The sequence below is a fragment of the Berghia stephanieae genome, chromosome 1 (genome assembly GCF_034508935.2).
Source record: "Berghia stephanieae isolate SIO BIC M18660-M18661 chromosome 1, UCSD_Bste_1.3, whole genome shotgun sequence".
NCBI classification, from domain to species: Eukaryota; Metazoa; Mollusca; class Gastropoda; order Nudibranchia; family Aeolidiidae; genus Berghia; species Berghia stephanieae.
The window spans coordinates 41884725-41907972 of record NC_088360.1 but is presented as its reverse complement, the minus strand read 5'-3'; the positions used below and the strand labels follow the sequence as shown (position 1 = coordinate 41907972).

Below are 23248 nucleotides of genomic sequence, written 5' to 3'. Positions count from 1 at the left end.
GCATTTCTACAGCGCATGAGCATTACGTTGTAATGTTGAAGTGATCATCAATGTCAAGTTGTGGTTGTTCCTACACGATTTCAGAAATTACTAATTTCCTTGTCCAATTACTAAAAATTGACATAAAAATTACTAAATTCGAAGTTTTCAATTTGGCAGGTCTGATGTTATAATTATAAACCCTCGTATTTTTTCCAATCACCTGCTAAACAGAAAAAAGTAAGTCTCTTTACTGGAGTCCAGCACTCAGAAAGGAGCCAGTCAATGTATTTGCGTAAAAGTTCAGTAAATTTTTGCCTCCTGAATTGGCAGCCCTGATATTATTTTCTCAACTGGTTTGCCATTCTAACTTCAGTGACCCTAATGCTTGCTTCTATTCATGAAAAGGAGAACACCTGCTTTCATTTTTATTTATGTCATAATTGTTAGATAACAGGCTTTAGGACCTTTAAGAATACAATAAGACAAATGCAAGCTATTCATAGATAACATTTCCCCTTTATTAACATTTTCTTATAATTACAAATTCATGGAAAAAAAGGAAAGTCAAGATGAATATTTACAAATGTAATGGATGATTATAAATATTGAAAGTTTTATTACATTTCACTGTTTTATGGCTTATCCAAAACAAAAATGATTTCAAATTATCACACATTTTAGTTGAAGCTCAAGGGACAATGAAAATCGTACACAGGAAAACGAAAAGGATTCAAAATATGGTCATTTTTTTGGTCTCATATTGCTAAAAAATTCTCAAAAATCCAATACTGATCTGCTTCATAATTTGATAACTGGAAAAAACAGCTTTCCACTTACTGGTTGTATGGCCAATTTATCCTTTAAAGCCATCTGTAATTTCTTGACATGAAAGATTTCGCTCACACTAAAGAGCTTGCAATTAATACGAGGAGGAAAGTTCCATATATAAGGGAGGCAAATAGGTGTTCATGTATGAGGACCTGTGATTTTCTTCTTGACATACTTTTAATGAAATAAATGACAAAGTCCCTTGAATTAGTCTATCACCAGAGATTACTATACATTTCATTCCTATTTGTAACATACTATCTCAAAACGGTATTATGTCGAGATGAGCTATGTTTGTAATTACAAAGTGACGGCCATCTCACCAGAACAACTAGACATGCAACGAAATCCATGCATTCAATGAAAAACCCACTTCAAAAGCGCTAAAAAAAACACCAATCTACAAACATTTTCAAATATTCATTTTCACCCTGCACTATCACAGACTGGAACACTTCCCGAATCATGTGTGAACACAACAGATTTATAAACGTTCAAACGAAGATAATCAAAATTCTTCAGCCTGAATATCAACAACGTAGTGTTTTTATGCACCTCCGTTGACGGTGTATCTTAACGGACCGTTTTTATACACCTCCGTCACGCATGCGCATCCCACCCAATTTCATCAGTGATATTGTATTTCTGCATGGCGAAAGTTATATTGTGACATCTGTAGGATGTTTTTGTTAATAAATTTATATAAAAATAATAATAATTTAAAAAATCGAAATATAAAACCAGAAAATAGAAGTTGCATTGAAGGAAAAATAATGTTTTAGAAAGACCTTATTAAATCTGATGTACAGTCAGGTGGCTCGGTAGCCCAGTGGACAAGCTGTCAGACTCTAACCTTGGAAGTACTGGGTTCGATTCCTATTGTAGACATATTTTTTTAAAAAAGTTTACTGTATTGACAAAGACATCATTTTTTTTTCTTTCTTTTTGTTGTTGTTGGTTTTTTTGTTTGTTTGTATTTTTTTTTCAAAAACTTTTTATTATGTTTTTAAAAAACTTCGATTTTAATTTTCTAAAATTATCTATTTATTTGAGATCAGTATTTGTGTGCCATGTTTCTTTTTACTTTTGATTGTTTAAATTATTGTTATTATTCTTTAATTTATTATCATTGTATAAACGTACATCGGTAATCACTAAGCAGCGTGCAATATAAATCTATTTAAACCTCATGGGCGTATGCAGCAACATTTTCATTAATTTACCATCACCGCTAACGGAGGTGCATAAAAACGGTGCGTTTTTGTACACCTCCAATGGAGGTGCATAAAAACGCTACCTATCAACAATGGCTGTCACTGTCACACTCAACAACTCTCTTCGCCCTCGAATACAAATACTCAGAATTGAGTTGACTTCAAGTAACATTCATATTCAGATACTGTAAATTGAATTTATACCCACAAAAAATGAAAGGGTTACCTTCTTTTCGCTATTCTAGAGAATAAATTCTATTTCTTGAAAGTCCTATTTATTCTTATCATTTTATTTCTAAATTCATCTTTAGGGGTTCTACTCATCCCGACATAATACCATTTTGAGACGGTGGGTCACATATGATTGATATGAGAAAAGCGCACCATACAAACAGTTAAAGAAAAAATAAGAATCAACTGAATCCTGCACCTTCTGACATGCAGCCCCAGCACAAAATTTTCAGGATTTCACTCATACCTCCGCCAAAGGAAGAAAAACAAACTTTTTGTTTTGTTTGTTTGTTGCTTTAGGTCTCTTCCAACACAATTGAGGTTATATGAGAGACCGCTGAAACAAAAAAACAAGCAATCTAACAAAAATAGTACAAATGTCAATCAAAATCATAACCTAAAGATATAAGCTAAATTATAAATAACCAAGAACAAACAGGCAGAGGATTTACAGGAAAAAAAAACCCCTGTCAAAAATACAATCACAAACCAAAGAAGCAGGATAGGCTAGTAAAGAGAAGAAGAAACGACATCACTATCGGATCGTACACCCATGCGAACATCATAGGTATATGATTCAAGGGTGATGCTCCCATCCAACCACCCGCAAAAAACAAACTAACACTCCAAAGGAAGAACAACAAACTAACAAACATATACACACACACATAACATATATTACATAATATGTACTGTCTTTGTGTTATCACGGCTTCTTTTTTATTTTAAAAACAAACAGAAAATAGGAAAGACAGATTTCATCCAATTTCATTTATACATAACCTCTTCATAACCCCAAAGAAAATAGCAAAAATAAAATGAAAATTCCGACACAAATGCATTGTAAATTCCGACACAATACTACACCACTTAATTTTGATTCATACTGAAGTGTGATTTCTTTCAAACTGATAATAACTGATTGTGCTATGAACACAAATGAGAGAAAAAATGTCAAAACATTGAATTAATAAATACCTCAAAGATGTCGCACATAATATTAGATAACCAAGTGGCCCGTGAAAGACAAACAAAAGGCTTGCACAACAGCTGAACTATCGTCCAATGACATGTAATTTCATTAAATCACTGTGATCACTCCTCGAAGCTATAAAATTATTCATGTTTAGATTATATCAATCTTAATAATTGTATCATGACTGATTCACTAACACAAAATTTATCAACAAAATTTAGTTAAAATAAGTTGGAATATTTTTTTTTTAAAACAACAAACCCTTCAACACATAGTAGATCATCCATGTTTGATTTAGACATCTCTTTCTTACTAGTGCTACATCTATTGGCAGGTTAGACGTTTAAGGGAAGCAACAAGAATAAAGTTTACTACTTAGAGAAAAAAAAAATAAAACGAAAGGCAAGAAAATGTTTCCAAGAGCCTTACACTACATAAAACACCACTGCCTTTACATTTACAGCCTAAACGATCTTCTGTGCACATCAGCTTTGAGAGCAGCTATAAGCACCCAAGCAATCTTAAACTATGTCTTTAGAAGGAGGTAATAAAAATACCTTATATCAAAATTAAGTTTTATCTATTTATATCAACTCAGCATTTTGTTGAAAAACATGTATAGTTTGAGTAGCTAATTCCATAGGTGTTGGAATAAGAAATATTACCTCCCTACTAATAGCAACTTTCCACATACACTTTTTAAAATTTGATATCGCATCATCCAATCTTTACAAGGATCTTCCCTGTAGGCTTTTGTATAATGGCATAAGTTGCATATTTCAGAACAAATGGAAAAGGTATTTCAATTATAAGTCCAAGCCACAATGGAAATTGAATTTTGGGTGAAGTAAAGATCACGATCCTCTTGATCCGTAGCAATTGTGGACAAAGCCTACTGTGTTTTATCATGCAGAAATGGCTTTTCATCTGGTGGTGCTGGTTGAAAGTCTGTCCCATGCATTTCAGGTTGATACGTCATCATAACAATTAAGACCCACAGGTGGAGAAGAGCCTAAAAAAACGGATGTGTGTGAGGGGGGGGGGGGGGGGATAATAAAGATAAAATGATCAACTTGAATTGTTAAAAAAATAAAATACATCATCGTTAATATTGAGAATTTGAACTTTATCAATCGTGATTTGTACATACTTACATTATAAGAAAGAAAAGAAGGTAAAATAATTAGATTCATCATTAGTTTAAACCAACCTTAAGTACACCATGCCAGTAGTTTTGTCATACGTTTTCAAAAGCATGAAAGCATGAACTTTTCAATAAAAATGAGCGTACCATATAAACAATGACAAACACCCTTGCAGCTGGATAACGCCTCAGGAACACACCAAGTCGAATACTGGAGAGTGGAAAAAAATTTCAGAAAAATGACTTCAGAACCAAATAAAAAGATAAATCATTATAAAAAAAATAATAAAAATATGTATAACTAACTGTCATTAACACGGCAGTCAACCAAATTGATTGGCATTGGATACTGAAAAAAAAAATCAAATCTTCAAAATCTTTATTCTAAACGAGAAACGACAAAAAAGGGATTTGAGAAATCTGTCATATATTCTCTGAAATCACTAAAATGAGTCTTTAAGTACAAATACCTAAATTTGTCGATAGAACTTGCTGCTCTTTTTACTCTTCTAGTGACTTCATGATCTGATGGGACCTCTCTTAGGAACATTGGTAATCTCTGTCGAACTGGAAGAGATGAAATAAAAATAGATGTAATGTAGGTCGCCTATTTTTAAAAAATGAGATTTTACCAAAGCACATTAGAAACAAACAAAAAGAAGAAAACAAAACAAAGAGATATACTCAACAAATTAACTTTTTAAACATTTCAAATTTTCAAAAGCAATCAATCGCTATAACGAACCATTTTAAATTCACTGTGTTGCTGCTTGCTGAGAAATCTATGTTGGCATTGTCTGTTTTCTAAAGTAAAGACACAGACTTTATTTAGGTTACATATTCAAACGCAATAGTATCAATGTTAAAAGTGCTCCATTAGCATTGTATCCTTACTATCATCATCGTGGTCGTTTGTAGCAACAAACTGGGAAGTGGTTGTCTGTCTTGGTATGGCATTTTCTAAATCTCTATGCTGTTGCTGAATGAAAAAAAAACCAAAATAAACAAAACTTAGAAATTACAAAATACCATTTTTAGTATTATGATTTGATCTACCAAACATCTGGATGTGTAAAAAAAAAATAAAAAAATAGATGACGATTTATTTACACATAAATAATAAAACAATTTAGCTGTTGTACTGTAATAACTTGGGGGTCCAGATAGCTCAGTTCGAAGACTACTCACTTCACACATAATGGGACTGATATCGATCCTGGGAGAAGTTGAGATTTATTTCTGAGCCAGTAGTAATTTTGTGGCTGGGTCTGTTAGATCTGGTGGAAAGTACTTGGGGATAGACGAGCATCTTACCCAAAGGGTGACAAGACATTTCTTATTGTTCACTAATGCCTCTGATGACTGAAAAAAAAAAGACTGTAATAAGTTCACAAGAAGCTCATAATGCATAGACCTCTGCACTTGTATCTAAAAAGCAAGCATTACACAAAGATAATGATAACTTTGACAAACTAACAAACAAAACACTGGCAATACTGGTCTGTTTTAAAGTACAAAAATTTGATTCACTGACGGCCATTCCAACAAAAGAAATGCCATTATCTTTAAATGCATGGAATGTTGCATACAGACATTGGATGAGTTTTGAAAAAAATATATTTATAGGAATAATCTTACCTCCATCCTTTCCAACTGCAAAACAAGCGAGTTCTTTTCTGTGCTGAGGGCTTCTAAAATAGTCTGTTTTTGTATCAAACTTTCTGTTAAAGATCTTACTCTTGACTCCAGCTCGGTTTCTGAGCTGCTGCTCATACTTTTGGTCATCAGCTGGTTTTTAAAAAAAAATACAGATTTTAAGTTAAGAAAAATAAAAGCATTGTGTTATTACAGATATCTTCATAAGTTCACAATAATTAAGACAAAATACCATCATGATGATATGAAAGAGGAAAAATAATAGGACTATTTTTTGATAATCTAAATGACCTGAGACTCTCTATGCTGTTGACAAATGAAGCATCAATATATAAAAATAGAATTGAATTAAATGATTTTTTAAAAAACCCCAAACAAATTCCCTTTATTTATTCTCATGGTAATTTTTTCTTTAAGGTCTAACCGAAGAAGGGGGTCCCAATAACTCAGCTGGTAGAGCACTCGCTTCACATGCAAAGGGACCAGGATTGACTCCCCCCTCCCCCTGTCCACTCAGCAGTGAATAAGTAATGGGTCTGTTAGATCTGGCGAAAAGTACTTTGCAATAGACTAATGTCCTATCCAAAGGGTAGCAAGCAATTGCTATTGACCATTTCAAGTAATAGAAACTGGGATAAACTCTGGCTCCATGGAACCTATCGCTCTGAAGGACTACTACTAACTCAAGAAAAGAATTAGATAACCAAGGTATTAGCCACTGTGCAGCAATAGAAGAATTAAGTTTCTTGCTCAAGGAAAAAATGAGATGCCAACAGCGGGGCTCGAAATAGGGTCTCCTAGGTAGAAGTAAAATGCTTTATCCACTCTGGCATATCACCCCTGGTTTTGCTTTGGTAATATTATGACACACTTCTTGAATTTGCTCCATTTGTAATCATTTATCATTGCTATTATGACTTTGAAACACATCAAGATTACCTGATTTCTCAGCCGTTCAATATCTGCTTCCCTGTCATTCATGCGAGATTGAAAGGCACTTTTCTGCTTGTGAAGCTCATCAAGAGCATATTGAAGTTCCTGTCAGAACAAATCAGAACACAATTTCAATTAATGATCAAAAATTTTTTTTAGAAGTCATAAATATCTAAATGCTGCACGTACGGTATGCCAACTTCTTAAGTACTTCCAAAAAACAATAATGATGAAAAAAAAATAGCATTTGTACAAATATCAATTAATCTATGATATAGAGCGGGTAACTAAAAAAAAAAAAAAATTGTTTCATGGTTAAAAAAAATGAAAACACATTGTAACATATTGAATGATTCTCTTCATGTGGCTAACTGGTAAAACACTGGTTTCAGTCCTGCTCTGTGTGACACAAAAATAGTCTCTTTACTCACACACTCAGATGTAAACTGAGTACCGAGCCTGTAACAGCATTGTCTCTATTGAAATAAATTGTAATACTGCCTCACAACCATCATGTCTCGTCCTCTAAATAAAGTGTTGCAGTTGGCTTGAGATCATTTGTAAAGCGCTTGGAGAACATTGAATGGACACAGTTATAAAAGCTAAATTTTTTTTTCAATCAATTATTTAGGATAAAGAAGCATGAGTAATGCAAATACCTGTTTCTGCTTCAACAACTCCTGCTCAGCATCTTCCCTTCTTCTTTTCTCTTCGTTGGCAGTGTCTTCTAAAGACCTGATCATGTCCTGAGATGTGTCACTCTCTTGTTGTAGTTGATTTTCCATGTCCTAATGGAATTGTTAGTGTAAATATTTTTTAAGATTGGATGATTTATTGGTAAAAAGAACATTTGATGTTCATTAAAACAAGATAAATTTGCAATTTATGAGTTATTGGTAAACTGTAAATATAATTCAGAGCAACTTGAAACGAGAAATTCACTTTTCAAAAATAGGAAGTCAATTTCTACAAAATAATAATGCTTAATACATTATAATGGAAAATGGCAACAACAAAAACAATACACCCGCAAGAGGCAGGCAAGTTTAAAAAGAAACAAAAATTAAATTAGAATTTAATCAGACCCTGCTATCATGGTTTGGTTTGCGGCTATCAGATGTCCACAAGAAAAGTGTGAGTCGATCAGTGCATACACATATCTCGGCTAAGTCACTATCCATTCAAGATCTCATTCTTAATTAGAAAAATACTCTACCTGTAATTCTTGTCTAAGATTTTCCACTGTGAGTTTAGTCTGTTGTAACTCTTCCTTGAGCAAATCTTTCTCCTGTCTCAGGGACTCATGCTCAATCATTGATATACCAGAATCACCCACAGCTCCGCCGCCCTCTCTTAAACTGTTTATTAACCTTTCTTTGGACTGGAAAGAGTAATAATTTAAATCATCTAATTAAACATTTTGAATAAGCAATACGAGGCAATGCTCTTCATATTTGAAGAAAAGATGGTTTACCAGCTTACTTATAATACTAATAATGTCCGAAAAATAAAACAAATAGACAAGGTCTCATATATAATTTATTTCTTTGGTATTATGCCAAATTAACATAAAACATTGATGAAAACATTTAAGCCTTACAAATTTTCTACCAAAAAAAAACAAAAAAACAATCAGTATAACTTGAATATTTGTAAATGCTACATATGGTGATCTGGCAAAACCTGTCGAATGTCGAAAATATTGAATACCATATATTTCATATTTCAATAGAGGCACCATTTCTAGATAAAATGTAGTTTGAATTTTGTAATTCTCTTAAAATGTGACCCACTATCAGGTTGAACTGGGTAAAGGAAATTGAATTTATAGCCACAAACATGGAGTTAATTTCTATTCATTATGTTGGTGAATAAATACAATTGCTTGAATTGAAAAAAAAAAAAAAAGGAAATTAACAAATTCGAATTTCTCATCAGTATCGGTCTTATTTTAAATTCAAGTCATCAGGACATAGTACTGCTTCAAATAGTTTTTTTAAAACTCAAAAAAAACAAGAAATCTCTTTGTAAAACAAGGAAAGCATTCCTGATTGTACTTTCTTTTCCAAATGTGGATTAACATTTATACCTGTAATATTCTTGCAGCTTTATCTTTGTAGTCAGACAATTCTTTCTTGGCAGTATCTGCACCAACTTTGGCAGATTTTAATTGACTGCCCAATTCTGTGGCTTTTGCTGTGAAAAAAAATATCCAAAAATAAGGTTAACATGTAACTAAGGTTGACAAACCAATAGCGGTAAACAGGTTTGAAAAAAACATAAAAGCGGTGGTGGAAACACGAGACATGAGTAAATCATAAATTTCATGATATAGTACCAGAAAAAAAGCAGAGAAAGAAAATTGATTATGATAGCAGTTAAACTACAACAAGGCATTTTGGCATCATTGTTTAAATACAGAAAGACAGCAATTTAAAAATAAAACAAAAACAACATGGTAATGTTATTTACAGAATAAATATCTAATAGTCGTTCGCTGTCCTCAGCCAGGAGATATGCAGCAAACAAGTTTCTGTTTATCAATACTTTGTGGCCATGACCCACACATCTATTATTTTGATCAATTAAACAATCTGGGTGGAACTTAACACATAGCTAATGTTTATAGCCAACATGAGATTCACATTTAAGGGTTTCTGACCTTTTTCATCTGATGCCATCTTCTCTGCTACTTTTAATTCCTCTGTCATTGTCTGTTGCTCCTGCTGTAAACGACTTTGCCTTTCTTCTGCTTCTCTCTGTTAGAAAGTCAATAAAATTTCTTTAAAAATTATGAATCCTAAGTAGGCTTAATGCCATTGAAAATGCTTTATCTCATTGAAATCTGAAAATAGATTAACAGCATTGTCTTTTCACGGCAATACTTGTTATAAAAATGTAAATCTGAGAGCGACATGAGACCAGGATTTAGGCGGGGCAGCTTTGCATGTCTTTGCTCCATAACCACTCTGGGTAGTGGGTTTGTGCCCCACCAGCTGTGCTGTGTGGCCTTCATTAAGTCACAATATCTTGCTCATAGGGTGACAGTCACATCTCCTTTGCTCATTAGGCATTGTTCTTTAACTGCGACACAAAGTGATTATTATCACTTGAAGGAAATATTTCCCTCAAAGATGGAATAAAAACTTTCAAAGATTCTTAAATTTCAACTCTCACTATTATGTGTATTGCTCTGAAATCACCATAAAAGAATCTATGATTTGGCTGGCTTGAGAGAGAGGAAGCACTTCGTTTGGCCTTTGATAGGATCACAATGCCAGTAGTCCCATATATTTTCAAACATGTTTGTCTGACTGTTTTCGTGGCTACAAAATTGAATAGATATAAATCCACCTTGACTTGTAGTACAAAGCTGCTTATTATTCAATATTACAATTTAGTAAAGCAAGAAATGGAAAAGCAGCAGAAAACATTTGTTTAAAACACATACACACACAAAATAAACAGAAACCAAAATAATCATCATACTTGAGCCTGCTTATAAGCGTCTTGCTCCCTTCTCAGCGATGACTCCACCTCTTCCAATTTGAGTTTCATGGCATCCAAGGCTTGGCCATGCATGCCACTAGAATCTGAATGGTCTTTTAGGATCCTGGGGAGTATAAGATAAAGGCAATGTGGCCTAGTATTATGACACTCGCCTTCAGATCGGAAGGTCCTGGGTTTGAGTCACGCTCTCAGCAACCCATAGTTGAGACCTTGGAAAAGACTCTTTATTTACATTCTCTCCCAGTATTCAAGTGTACAATGAGTACCTGGCTGTTAACATTGTCTCTGTCAAAAAAATTGTAATAGCACCTAACAGGTGTCATGTCTCGTCCTATATGTTAAGTGTTGCTGTTGGTTAGGGACCCCTTGTAAAGCGCTGTGCGGATAGTGGATAATGCAATATATAAATGCTCTAGAAGAATTTTCTTCTAACTCAGGTTTTAGAAGGAATAACTACATTTTCATTACAACATAAAAAATTTCGTCATGACTGCTTATAGCATAATCTTCATTAAATGTGAGGAATCTTATAACTAATACCTGAGTGTTGAGTTAAAACAATCCTTAAAATAGAATGTAAGGACCAAGCACGAGTCAAGCATTGGAAGGCTTATAGAAGCATTGATTACCCTTAGGTGGTCAGATACATAAGCCTGGTATCTTTTATAATACCTTTTTTAAAAAAAAATCTGTCACACAACATTGGCTACTTTTATTCCATCGACACTTGTGAAAAATCAAAGTGTGTCCATCCTGTGGATATGAAACAGCTTGTAATTGTCCCTTGCTCATATGCCATGTCATAAACAGAAAATCACAAGGGGAACATTGTAGTGATGATGATGATGGTGGTGGTGGTGGTGTGGGTGATGATTATGTAGATGATAATGATAATCTTTATTAGAATTTTTTTTTAAATACCAAAAATATGGAAAATAGCTGGAAATTAGGGAAATACGGAATGAAAAAAAATGTCTATGAATGAATGAAAATCACAAATCTCATTAACACAATGCTTAGATGACAGTCCTGTGTGTATCAGTCCTTGTAATTATTACACCAATCAAGGGACTGAAATAGACAGCCAATGCCTTTACTCAATATTTAATATAACATGATTGCACTTCCACAAGGAGATTCAAAATTTGCATTTCAACAATTACCTTTCTCTTTCCAGTCTGACTTCTTCTAAAGACTTGTCTTTAATAGAGATTCGTTTGTCAGCTTCCTCCAAACGGACCCGAAGGACAGCGAGTTGTGAGTCCTTGGCATTGAGCGCTTCAGTTAAATCCATTTCTCTGGACTGAAGTTCTCTAACTAACTGGTCCTGCATGGCAGTTGAATTGGCCTGGGAGTTGTACTTTTCCTTTATCCTCAACGATTCTGTCAGAGTAAATTTAGTGGTAAATATGATTCCCTTAGGATATCATTCATAACTCTTTTTAGGGAATTAACAGCACTTACAAAAACTTTTAAGAATGGGAAAAAAATAGTTTATTTGTTTAACTGGCCATCCAAATATATGGAATATTGGAAAAAGAAAGATAATGCCGTAAAAGCAAGCATTGATAAGGGCATAAGACATTCATCAAGAATAATGCAAAGAGAGATTCAAACATTATTTCCATCACATATTTCTATTCATGACTTATGTAACAAATAGATGCAAATCGTTACAGCTAAAAAATCACAAGACATGTAGCAGATGGCTCAGATGTCTATATCTCCTCCCTCCTTACCCAGGCAATACTAATACATTTAATACAAGTCAGCCCATGTGGCAAAGTTTTGAATTTGAATGGCTTGTCTAATCTGGATAGTGCCATGATGAAAAAATAAAACCCAGAAGAAGAAAAAAGGCCATGTTTTCCAAGCAAATTATCCAGTATATGCGTTGTAACCTTTCACCGAAAAGTTCAGATTTAGAATTTAGACAGAGAAAAAATTCCACAAATATAAACATAATCATTCTAAATTCACATTTTGGGACATTTTAACTAGTGCAGCTATGTGGTCTTGTGGTATGACACTCAGCTTCGAAAAGTCCTGGGTTTGAGGCCTGCTCTGAGCGATGCATAGTTGAGTCCTTGGGAAAGGCTCTTTACTCACATTCTCTCACCTGGCCCTTAACAGCGTTGTCTTTGTCCAGAAAGATCATATTATCACAGGCGTCATTCCTCGTCCTACATGTTAAGTGTTGCTGTTGACCAGGGGCCCCTTGTAAAGTGCTTTGAGCACATTAAGTGGATACTGCTCTATATAAACGCTCAAGTTTTTTAAAAGTTTTTTTTCCTTCTATCTAGATAAAATTTGTCTTTAAAACCATCTTCACAAACATTAAGATCTCTTTTTTGGTTACAAAGTAAAGTCTAAAATCCTTAAAAGTCATTATATCAAGCAATAGTTACTCTTGGGTTATGATGTTGTTAGATTAAAGTTGACACATATTTGATTTCAAAGAACAATTTGCCAAACCTGCTTCTGAGTCCTTAGCTCGTTTAAGGGCAGTGATCATCTCTTGATTCAAGGATGCTACTTCATTTCGCAATAATCTGTTTTCAAGTTCAAGGGAAGACAATTTTCTATCCTTGGAATCCATGGAGCTATCCGCTGGTTCACTCTCTTCAGGAGCACTCTGATCGCTTCCTACTGGGCTCTCCTTCATGGCATCTGCCAGCGCATCCATGTCAGCTGATATGTGGGAGTTGGTTGGACTGTCATCTGGCAGAGCTACTACATCCTCATCTCCACTGATAGCACCTTCTTTTAATAAATATATATATATATATATATAAAAGAAAAATTAAAATGAAAACTTACAAATCAGTAGCAAAAACCCTCAGAATTTAGAGATATTTGAAAAATAGATAAGAGAGAAGAGCAATTGCTATCACTTAATTTGTATTTCAAAATAATTTTAATCTATTAGAACCAACCATTAATTTACTTTGACTTTGAGAAGTTACATAAAACATTACTACATACTTTATTTTTTGCTGATTGCTCTTGCCATTTATCACTTTGTGGTACAAAAGAATGAAATGAAATATCACAGGTAACTATCCTTATTATTTATTATTATAACCATCACTTTTCTTATTAATTATTCTATTAACTATTAACAGAGCAAATGTAGAACAAGGAGTGATAGGTTTAACATATCAATAAAGCATCATAAAAAAAATCTCTTCATGAATATTTTTTTATAAGATTTTGGTTATTCATATTTAGTTTCTTTAGAAAACAACTGTCAGTTCTGACAAAGCTTACCACGAGGAATACTAGCAGCACCTTCCACTGGGACAGCAACTGATTGTTCCAATTTTAGACTTTTTTTAGAGGTTGATGAGACAATAGAGGATGTACTTGACTGCCTTGAATGGTGCCTGCTACTTAAAGGTGTACGCTTCTTTTTCCCCTTCTCGTTTGATTCTTTGCTGTTTAGAAAATCAAAAAGGGCCTCGTCAGAATCTTTTTTACCACCTTTAGATCCAGTATTTTGGGAGGATAAAGTGTTACTGGAAGGTGGAGAATGCTCCTGTGATTTATCAGAATCTTTCACTGATCCAGTTGTGTAAGATGACTTCTTTTCCGAACCTCTCATGCTATAAAGATTTGAAGGAACACTTTGTGATGGTGAGAGGGACTTGGCAGAGCTGGGGTCAATGTCGGCAGATTGAGACATATAGGTCTCTCTTGTAATGGGAGGAGCAGCTGCTTTATCATCATCTGCATGGAATGCATCTGCAGCTGATTTGTCAAGACTGTTGAGAAAATTCTCAGCTTTTCCTGTTACAGCTGAAAACCACGACATTTTGTTTTCTCTTGACCTTCTTTATCCGTGTCAGTTTGACATGTTTTTACTTAGTGGAATCATCAAACTAATGATGATAACCCTGTAAAATAGACCAAAAAAATATGTCAACATCACATTTCAATAGTAAAAGTCTATTTTAATAATTTAATTTGATGAAATGGTTATCAAAAGAAAATTAAATTGTATTAACTAAATGATAAAAAAGTTGCACATCAAAAAATACAAGATAACATTGAATTCATTATACATACACACACACACATACACATTATATATATATATATATATATATATATATATATATATATATATATATATATAATTTAATGCACACATACTTTCATTTCTTTCTGTTTTGGCTGTCACCAACACTTGATATATTTTCAATTAAAAAAAAAAAAAAAGAGAGAGAGAGAGAGATAGAGATAGATAGATAGAGAGAGAGAGAGAGAGAGAGAGAGAGAGAGAGAGAGAGAGAGAGAGAGAGAGAGAGAGAGAGAGAGAGAGAGAGAGAGAGAGGAGAGAGAGAGATTGAGAAATGCAAAAGCGAGCATCGACAGAGAGATGAGATTGTATTACAGTGGATGAATGACAAACTCGAAGGTTATAATAATGTGTCTAGACTAAGTCGCTCATTGACAAATGGATTCTAATGATAAGTCCAGATTAATTACACAGACAGATAAGTATAAGTGAGAATAAGAATAAGAAGAATTCTAACTTTGACTTGACTCGATCAATAATAAAATAACACCAGTACCAGTTTATATTGTATCCGAATTTAAAAGAATAGAGTTAATGTTTCGTAATGCACATTAAATCACCCCAAGTCTCACTTATCTGTCTGCGTAAAGTAATCGTGAGACTTATCAGTTAGAATCCCATTAAGTCAGTGGAGTGAACTTAGTCTAAGTCTAAGACTAAGACTAAGACTTAGAACTTAGATAGGACTAAAGTAAAGACACCTTCGGCGATTGAGGTTTTGTCATGTCAAATATGTAAAATAAAATCTCATCTTGTCAGTGTATCTGGTATATATAAGTGTGAGTGCGGAGAAGAGTAAGTGACCGAGTCTATTTAATTTTAATAAAATTAAGAGTGATGAAGTTGAAAAAAAAAAAAGAGAGAAAGGAGAAGGGTAGAGTTGAGACTCTCAAAGTTGGTGGCCGAAATAATAAAAAAAATCTACTAGTATTAGACTACCAAAATATAACCAGAATCCGTCGGGAATGGCCTACAACTGACTCATTTCATCCGATATCTCTGAAATACAATCGAAGTTTAGCAATAAGTAAAATGAGCTTGATTGTGAAATATGATGAACATCCAAATCCAAGTCAGAAAGTTGTCTATTTGTTGATATGATGGACGTGGAGAGTTATCTGCGCATGCTCACACTTCCTTGATGTAAACTTCCTTTCTGAATCAAAGGTTGTCACCCTACTTTCATTTTCGTTTTCTAGATAATTTTTCAACTTTGGGTTTTCCATTCGTGAACTTAGTAAATTCACATGAATCAGTGTTCTGATCTGGAAAAAAATATATAATGCGTTGTGATATCGGGATGAATGTTATTGGATGCAATTGATCTTAAATCCTATCAAATAAAACAAAACCATGAAAGTTGCAGCACTCATCAGGTTCGTAATTTAAATCGAATAAACTCGCCCGAAGTCTGGATGAACTGGATGCCCTGCGGCCTAAGCCTAAGTCCAAGTCTTCTTTACTTAACTTTAAATTTTCTCTGTGATTATTGTAGACACTGTCTGGCAATGACGATGGACGGTTATACACAGACTCCGCTCTTTTAAACATCTTTAAACATCTATCCTCAGTCCACATCCCAGAATATGGAACTTTTCGTAATTCACAAATTCGTAATGCACAGAGAAATAATAAGTAAAGTTAATAAATTATTAATAAAAGTAAAAGCATAAAATTGTCCAACAATGAATCAGTCGGTGGATAGCAGGTTACTATAATATAGATACACAATATGCGTCGACATTCATGGTTTTTGTTTATTTTTTTGGGGGGGGGGGGGGGGGAAGCCGCTATTTTCACCATTCTGCCAGGCTATTTTCACAGTACAGTGATAATAGCCTGAACGTGTGTAGGAGACTATTTTCACCGTATGGTAATATCTTGGTGGATGATTTTCACCGTATGGCCTGACACACGATTTTCACTGTACGGTTGTACGGTAATAATGGTGTGGAAGGCTATAATTCACTGTACGGTGATAATAGTGGGGGCGACTATTTTCACCGTAGGTAATATCTTGGTGATAATAGTGTGGGAGACTATTTTCACCGTACGGTAATACCTTGGTGGACGATTTTCACCGTACGGTGAAAATAGCCTGACACACTATTTTCACCGTACGGTGATAATGGTATCTTGGTAGCTAACAAACTTCGGGGCGTTTGTGTTGAACCCATGACCTCAAGAAGTCGGGGGTAGGGGCTCAAGATAGACATAGAAATTGAAATCACTATTTATCTAGTTGTGAATAACTCATATACAGTAGAGCCACGCCCTCCCCGGCCAGGTTTTGTTGTTGTACCAGAAAGGAGGCCTTCCAAAAGCTCATCATGCTAAATATTCGATCCTAAGAAAAAATACAACCTAGTACCTTTAACTACCCCTAATAGGAAAAACAAACGACCTCTAACTATTCCTAATAGAAAAAAAACCCAAAAAAAAACAACCCTAGGACTGCTTTGCACTGCCTTTCAATACCTCACAAATCAAAATGGTGGCCGAGAATCAAAACAAAATTAGGAAATATTTAACTTTCACAAATCTATCAAGGTTTGTTCTATATGATGACAAATTGAATAAATAAACGTCTGACAAAAAGTCCAAAGTGAAAATACAAATTGAAAGAAATGCTATAACGAGGAGCTTTTGGGAGGCCTCCCTTGTTCTCGGCAAACTTTTTCTTTTTTTTTAACTGGTCTGTACGCAGGAAGAAAATGATGTCGGGTCGAATTCTAATGGTCTGGATACAGAGGCACATACGTCACAGTTAGTATCCTGGCTTCTGATTGGCTAATACATACGGTGAAAATAGTCTGTCAGTTAGTATTCTGGCTTCTGATTGACTAATACAAACGGTGAAAATAGTCAGTCCGTTTTTTTTCGGTGTCTTCTTTCTCAGAGCGTTGCAAATGATAAATGTCCCTCCACCCCTTATTTTTTCTTCAAAAAGAAATTCTCTCAGTCTTTTGGTTCCTTTCTACAGAATGTTGCAAATTGTAATATTCGTCCCCACTCCGATCTCAAAAAGTATATACTAAAAGAATAAATAAGTTTAAAATTAAACATAAAAATTCAGAGGGCAATCAAATGGTCAGATAGATTTATTTTTTTTACAAATAAAAACAATTTTAAGAAATTCATGCTCATAAACAGAACAAAGAGAAAAGAATATACTCACTCGAATAAAAAAATAAAAAACAAAAAAAAACAAAACCCCAGAAAGATAATCATAGTAGTCGTCGATTGCATATTTATAATTCAGAGGCAATGGCAATTTATATAAAGGTTCAGAAAACAAGAAAACTCTCAAGAACAATCCCAAGATTTAGATCAAAATAAGTTTATAAGGGAGAGAGAGAGAAAGAAAGAGAGAGATAGGGAAATTTCCCTTGGAAATAGAGCAGGGAATAATGATAATAATAATAATAGTAATAACAATAATAATTATCATTATAGTAGTAATAAATATTAGAGAAAAAAAACAGAACCAAACAAATAATTTGAGCAAAGTATATAATGAATTAAAATTGAACAGTTATCGGAGAAATAAAAAGTTCAATTAATTTAAAAACTCCTGCTCGGAACAAAAGTGAAAACAATGAACATCACCTGGGAAGCAAAAAGAAAAAAAAATAGAGGGAGCGAGTGGATTCGAACCAGTGCAGCTAAAAGGAACAAAATGAACGGTGGTCTAACCCACTGAGCTGTCTGTCTATCGGTGTATCTTAAAATTCATATATCAGCTAGATAATTTTCCACCATCTTTGCTTCCTTGTTTGGATAGTTATTTCCATCTCTGATTCGGATAATATGTGGTTGGATCGACTTTTGGGGAAGTGTGATAATAAATTGTATTGTTTTGAAATTGTATTGTTTTGTATGAGGAAGACAGGAAAGGCTGTGGACAGGAACCACGGGTGTGGTTGGTTTTGGGGCGAATAACACCTAGGCCTAGGGATTTGTCAGCGAAACATCCAGACCAAGAACAAGATTAAAACAGACACCTCTGCTACATATTGCTAACAACTTGAACAAAAGTCACAAACTCCCAGAAAACAGGGAAAAATCCATTTTTATCAGTCAAAAACCTCTGTATATTGAACTAAAACTTCCAAAAGCTAACCTCATAGAAGAAACAACAAGAAGAAATAAAAACAAATCTGAAATACAAACATTAGCAATGAAGTACAATACAAGAAATAATACCCAGACAACTAGGTATATGTTTACACAGATTGATCTACCCAGAAAGGAAGTAAAAATGCTAGGTATGGGTTGTAGTAGAATACACATGTAAAACCTTTTATGAAATCCACAATTCCTGTGGAGGCTTCTGCTCAAACTACGAGGCAGCTGCAATAGAAGCCTCACTGCGACTTCTCTCCTCTGTTTTCCAGATAAACCCCTCAAAACTTTCCCACACTGTCATCTTCACAGGCTCCAAATTAGTTCTCAAAGATCTGGATTTAAATAAACTATCCTTAACCTTCAATAGCTTAGGTCTCAACTAGATGAATTCCTTACAACACACAGAGTAGACTTATCTCTCCAATGGAGACCGCGACATTCAAATATTCCAAGAAATGATAATGCGGACTAGCCAGCCTCGGATCAACACTTTTGCAACCATCAATTCCAGTATCCTTTGACACAGCGAAACAAATAATCAAAACAAATAAGAGAGAAGAAAGGATGAACAGTTTGGCAATGAGTTCCACAAGTATATGTGTGTTTACCCACATGACTGCTCCTGTAAAGACTGATAGTACTGATAGCCTAAATAAGCTCAGAAGACACCAGCAAAACATCATCTTTCAACTAAGAAAACAACACATACTGTTCAACAGCCATTTAACCAAAATAACAAAATACATGTCCCCTTCCTGTCCCTTATGCAGTGATGCCAAAACTCCGGTTTCACCAGAAAAAACTCCGGTCTGGAGCAAAAAATTCTGGGCTCCGGGCAACTTCCGTCAAATTCCGGTGAGGTCAATTTGTTCCAAGGATACCCCCCCCCCCCACCCCCCTTCCAACCACCCATCATCATCATTACCACTAGTATTACAACCATCATCACCACCACTATTGCTGCAACCACCACCACCACATCCTCATCACTACCACTACTACTACAACCACCACCACCACCACCACCACATCATCATCATTACCACAACTACCATCACCATTACAACCACCACGACCACATCATCATCACAACCACTACTACTACAACCACCAACACCACATCATCATCACTACTACTACAACCACCACCACGAGATCGTCATTACAACTACTACTACAACCACCACCACCACATCATTACCACTACTACTAGAACCACCACCACCACATCATCACTACCACTACTACTACAACCACCACCACTAGATCGTCATTACAACTACTACTACAACCACCATCACCACATCATTACCACTACTACTAGAACCACCACCACCACATCATCACTACCACTACTACTACAACCACACCACTAGATCGTCATTACAACTACTACTACAACCACCACCACCACATCATTACCACTACTACTAGAACCACCACCACCACATCATCACTACCACTACTACTACAACCACCACCACATCATCATTACCACTACTACTAGAACCACGACCACCACATCATCACTACCACTACTACTACAACCACCACCACATCATCATTACCACTACTACTACAACCACCACCACCACATCATCACTACCACTACTACTACAACCACCACAACCACATCATCATTACCGCTACTACTACAACCACCACCACCACATCATCACTACCACTACTACTATAACCACCACTACTACATCATCATCACTACCACTACTATTACAACCACCACCACCACCACATCATCACTACCACTACCACTACAACTACAATACCACCACCACCACCACATCATCATCACTACCACTAATACTACTACAACTACCGCCACATCATCATCACTACCACCAATACTACAACCACCACCACATCATCATCACTACTACCACTACTACAACCACCACCACATCATCATCACTACCACCACTACTACAACCACCATCACATCATCATCACTACCACCACTACTATAAACACCATCACCACCACATCATCATCACTACCACTACTACTACAAGTACCACCATCACATCATCTTCATCACTACCACCACTACTACTACTACAACCACCATCACCACATCATCATCATCACTACCACTGCTACTACAACCACAACATCATCATCATCACTACTACTACTACTACTACTACTACTATACTACAACAACAACCACTACAATATAATCATCACTACTTCTACAACCACCAGCGCCACATCATCATCACGACCAGTAGCTACTACAACCACCACCACCGCATTATTATCATCACTACCACGACTACTACTACAACCACCACCATCTCATCATTACCACTACTACTACAACCACCACTACCACATCATCATCACTACCATTTGTACTACAACCACCATCACCACCACATCAACATCACTACCACCACTACTACAACCACCACCACATCATTATCATCATGACCACAACTATTACAACCACAATACCACCACCACATCATCATCACTACAACTACTACTTCAACCAGCACCACCACCATGTCATCATCACTACCACTACAACTACAACATCAACATCAACCACTATCACATCTTCATCATCTCAACCACTATTACTACAACCACCAACACCACACCATCCTCACTACCACCAGTACTACAATCTCTACCATTAGGTTTTGGCGCTTTACTTCATTTGAAATAAGGAAACTTTGGGATTGTAATTTGCAATGTATTTCTGTATCATAATATACACTGTAATTCTAATCAGTTATCTATTTAGAACTATACAACATGTAAACACAATGCCAAATACCATTCCAATTCCTTTTTTATTTTTGTGCGCGAAATTCCTCTTTCGGCATTGAAATTCCTACGAGTGGTGGCTGAAACTCCTGTGAGCGAAATTTAAAGTTGGCGTCTCTGCTTATGTCAACATCCCAATGAAACAGTAACACACCACTTGCTTGAATGTCGACCTCTTGAAGACCTGAAATGCACATTCCTCCCACCAAATTCAAGCATCAGTAAAACATCGTATAGTCATCTGGAACAACTACAAAAGACGTCTAACTTCTATGTCATGGCACAAGACCAAAGGGCCAGAGCTCAGCTGGCCGCTGGTTCAGATAAGTAAGTTCATTCTGTCAGTTAAAGATCTCCCAAGGCAAGGATGGCTATGCGTAAATCATTGCTCACACTGATGAAGATATTCTTCACATGCATGAAAAAGGCCCATTCAAAACAACCATTGCGAATGCTCAGGAATAGGGCAGTGTAACAGACATACTATGCGACATTAACTTCTGGAGGCAGGTCTGCATGCAAGATGTCTAGCTGTGATAAATGATGCTGATCGAACAGCGTTACATGAATCGTAAAAAATGGGCTCACAACCACATACAATGGACTAGAATTACCACAAGGACTGGACAACCACAAGCCATTCTATTTATAAACCACCCTGGCAATAACATCTGACATCTTGGTCCTCGACAATTCCCCGCCCAATAGAACCTACACCATCCAGTGCTTCTTGAGGGACAAGAATGTTCAACCCTTAATGAATGTGACCCGCCCTGTCACTGCGCACGAATCCTGTGGAACAGTTGCAGTCTCAAATTTAAACTCTAAAAAACAATGGTGAACTTTTTACTTTTGTAACTGAAGTTTGAACCAAGATCATTACCGAAACTGTCTACAGTCTTACAATGTTGAAGAGGCGTCGAGCAAGGCCCTTGGTCAGAAGGGGCCACAAAAATATTAATTACTAAAACCATTTCTGCCAAGTTGCAATTTTCAGTTTTTTAAAGTTTTTATTTACTGTACGGCAATGGCGTCTTTTGTAGTCCTTCAGAGCCATTAGGCCCATGGAGCCTGAGTTTATCCCAGTTTCTATAGTGAGAAACGGACAATAGCAATTGCTTGTTACCCTTTGGATAAGACACTAGTCTATCACAGAGTACTTTCTGCCAGATCTAACAGACCCAGCTACCCAATCACTGATGGGTGGACAAGGGGGTCAGAAAAAAATCTCGACTGCACCCGGGGATCGATCTCGGTCCCTTTGCGTGTGAAGCGAGTGCTCTACCAACTGAGCTATCGGGACCCCTGCAATGGTGTCTTGCCTGCCAATAAATCTGTGATTTTATGAATCCTCTACCATTCCTCTTTCAGTTGACATATAACACTTGTGGATTTATTTTGTATTTAAAGAGGGCCCAGAAAATAAAAATATAACGTTACTATTGATCACGACTTTACATATGATTTAGACTATGTATAGCAGATTGTAAAGAGATTGTCCTGGGATAAATATTATATTCATGGCAACAGCATAATTTGTCAATTGGTTCAATGAAGGTAATATTTTATTATGTTTTTTTTTTCTAGTGGAGGCAAGGACAGCTGCTTCAATATGATGACATGTATTGCAGAAGGTCATGACATTGTAGCCTTGGCAAATCTTCGTCCAGAACATAAAGGTATATCATTGCAATAGTAACCTTTGTCTACAAATTCATATCGGAATTTTTAAAGATTTTTCATCTCTGCAAATTATATTCATTTTGCAATTT

The 23248-nt window shown here is 35.5% G+C and overlaps 2 protein-coding genes across 10 annotated transcripts in view; one reads left to right on the top strand and one right to left on the bottom strand.

Moving 5' to 3' along the window:
* Positions 1–478: 478 nt before the first annotated feature.
* LOC144974879 (golgin subfamily A member 5-like) lies at positions 479–15695 on the bottom strand. 9 transcript variants are annotated; one of them, XR_013645829.1, is made up of 16 exons: positions 15495–15677; positions 13745–14370; positions 12950–13237; positions 11638–11857; positions 10454–10577; positions 9627–9723; positions 9054–9160; positions 8181–8345; positions 7624–7752; positions 6971–7069; positions 6014–6163; positions 5270–5354; positions 4846–4942; positions 4523–4586; positions 2875–4243; positions 479–2526 (listed from the first exon to the last, which is right to left on the bottom strand). XR_013645829.1 is itself a non-coding variant. In XM_078918326.1 (15 exons), the coding sequence occupies exons 2-15, from the start codon at positions 14286–14288 to the stop codon at positions 4124–4126; spliced, it is 2289 nt and encodes a 762-aa protein (XP_078774452.1). In that variant the 5' UTR covers positions 14289–14370; positions 15495–15695; the 3' UTR covers positions 479–4123. The 9 variants fall into 9 exon arrangements, 6 of the variants coding, with proteins under 6 accessions (XP_078774452.1, XP_078774507.1, XP_078774490.1 ...); XR_013645831.1 differs by having other exon boundaries at positions 15537–15664; XR_013645830.1 differs by having other exon boundaries at positions 15506–15654.
* Positions 15696–15731: 36 nt separating this feature from the next.
* Positions 15732–23248, top strand: part of LOC144974878 (uncharacterized) — a 29084-nt gene continuing 21567 nt past the window's right edge. Inside the window, exons 1-2 of the mRNA XM_078918310.1 lie at positions 15732–15931; positions 23064–23155. Of these exons, the coding sequence (XP_078774436.1) occupies positions 15909–15931; positions 23064–23155 (115 nt within the window). The 5' untranslated portion in view covers positions 15732–15908. The remainder of the gene's footprint in view (positions 15932–23063; positions 23156–23248) is intronic.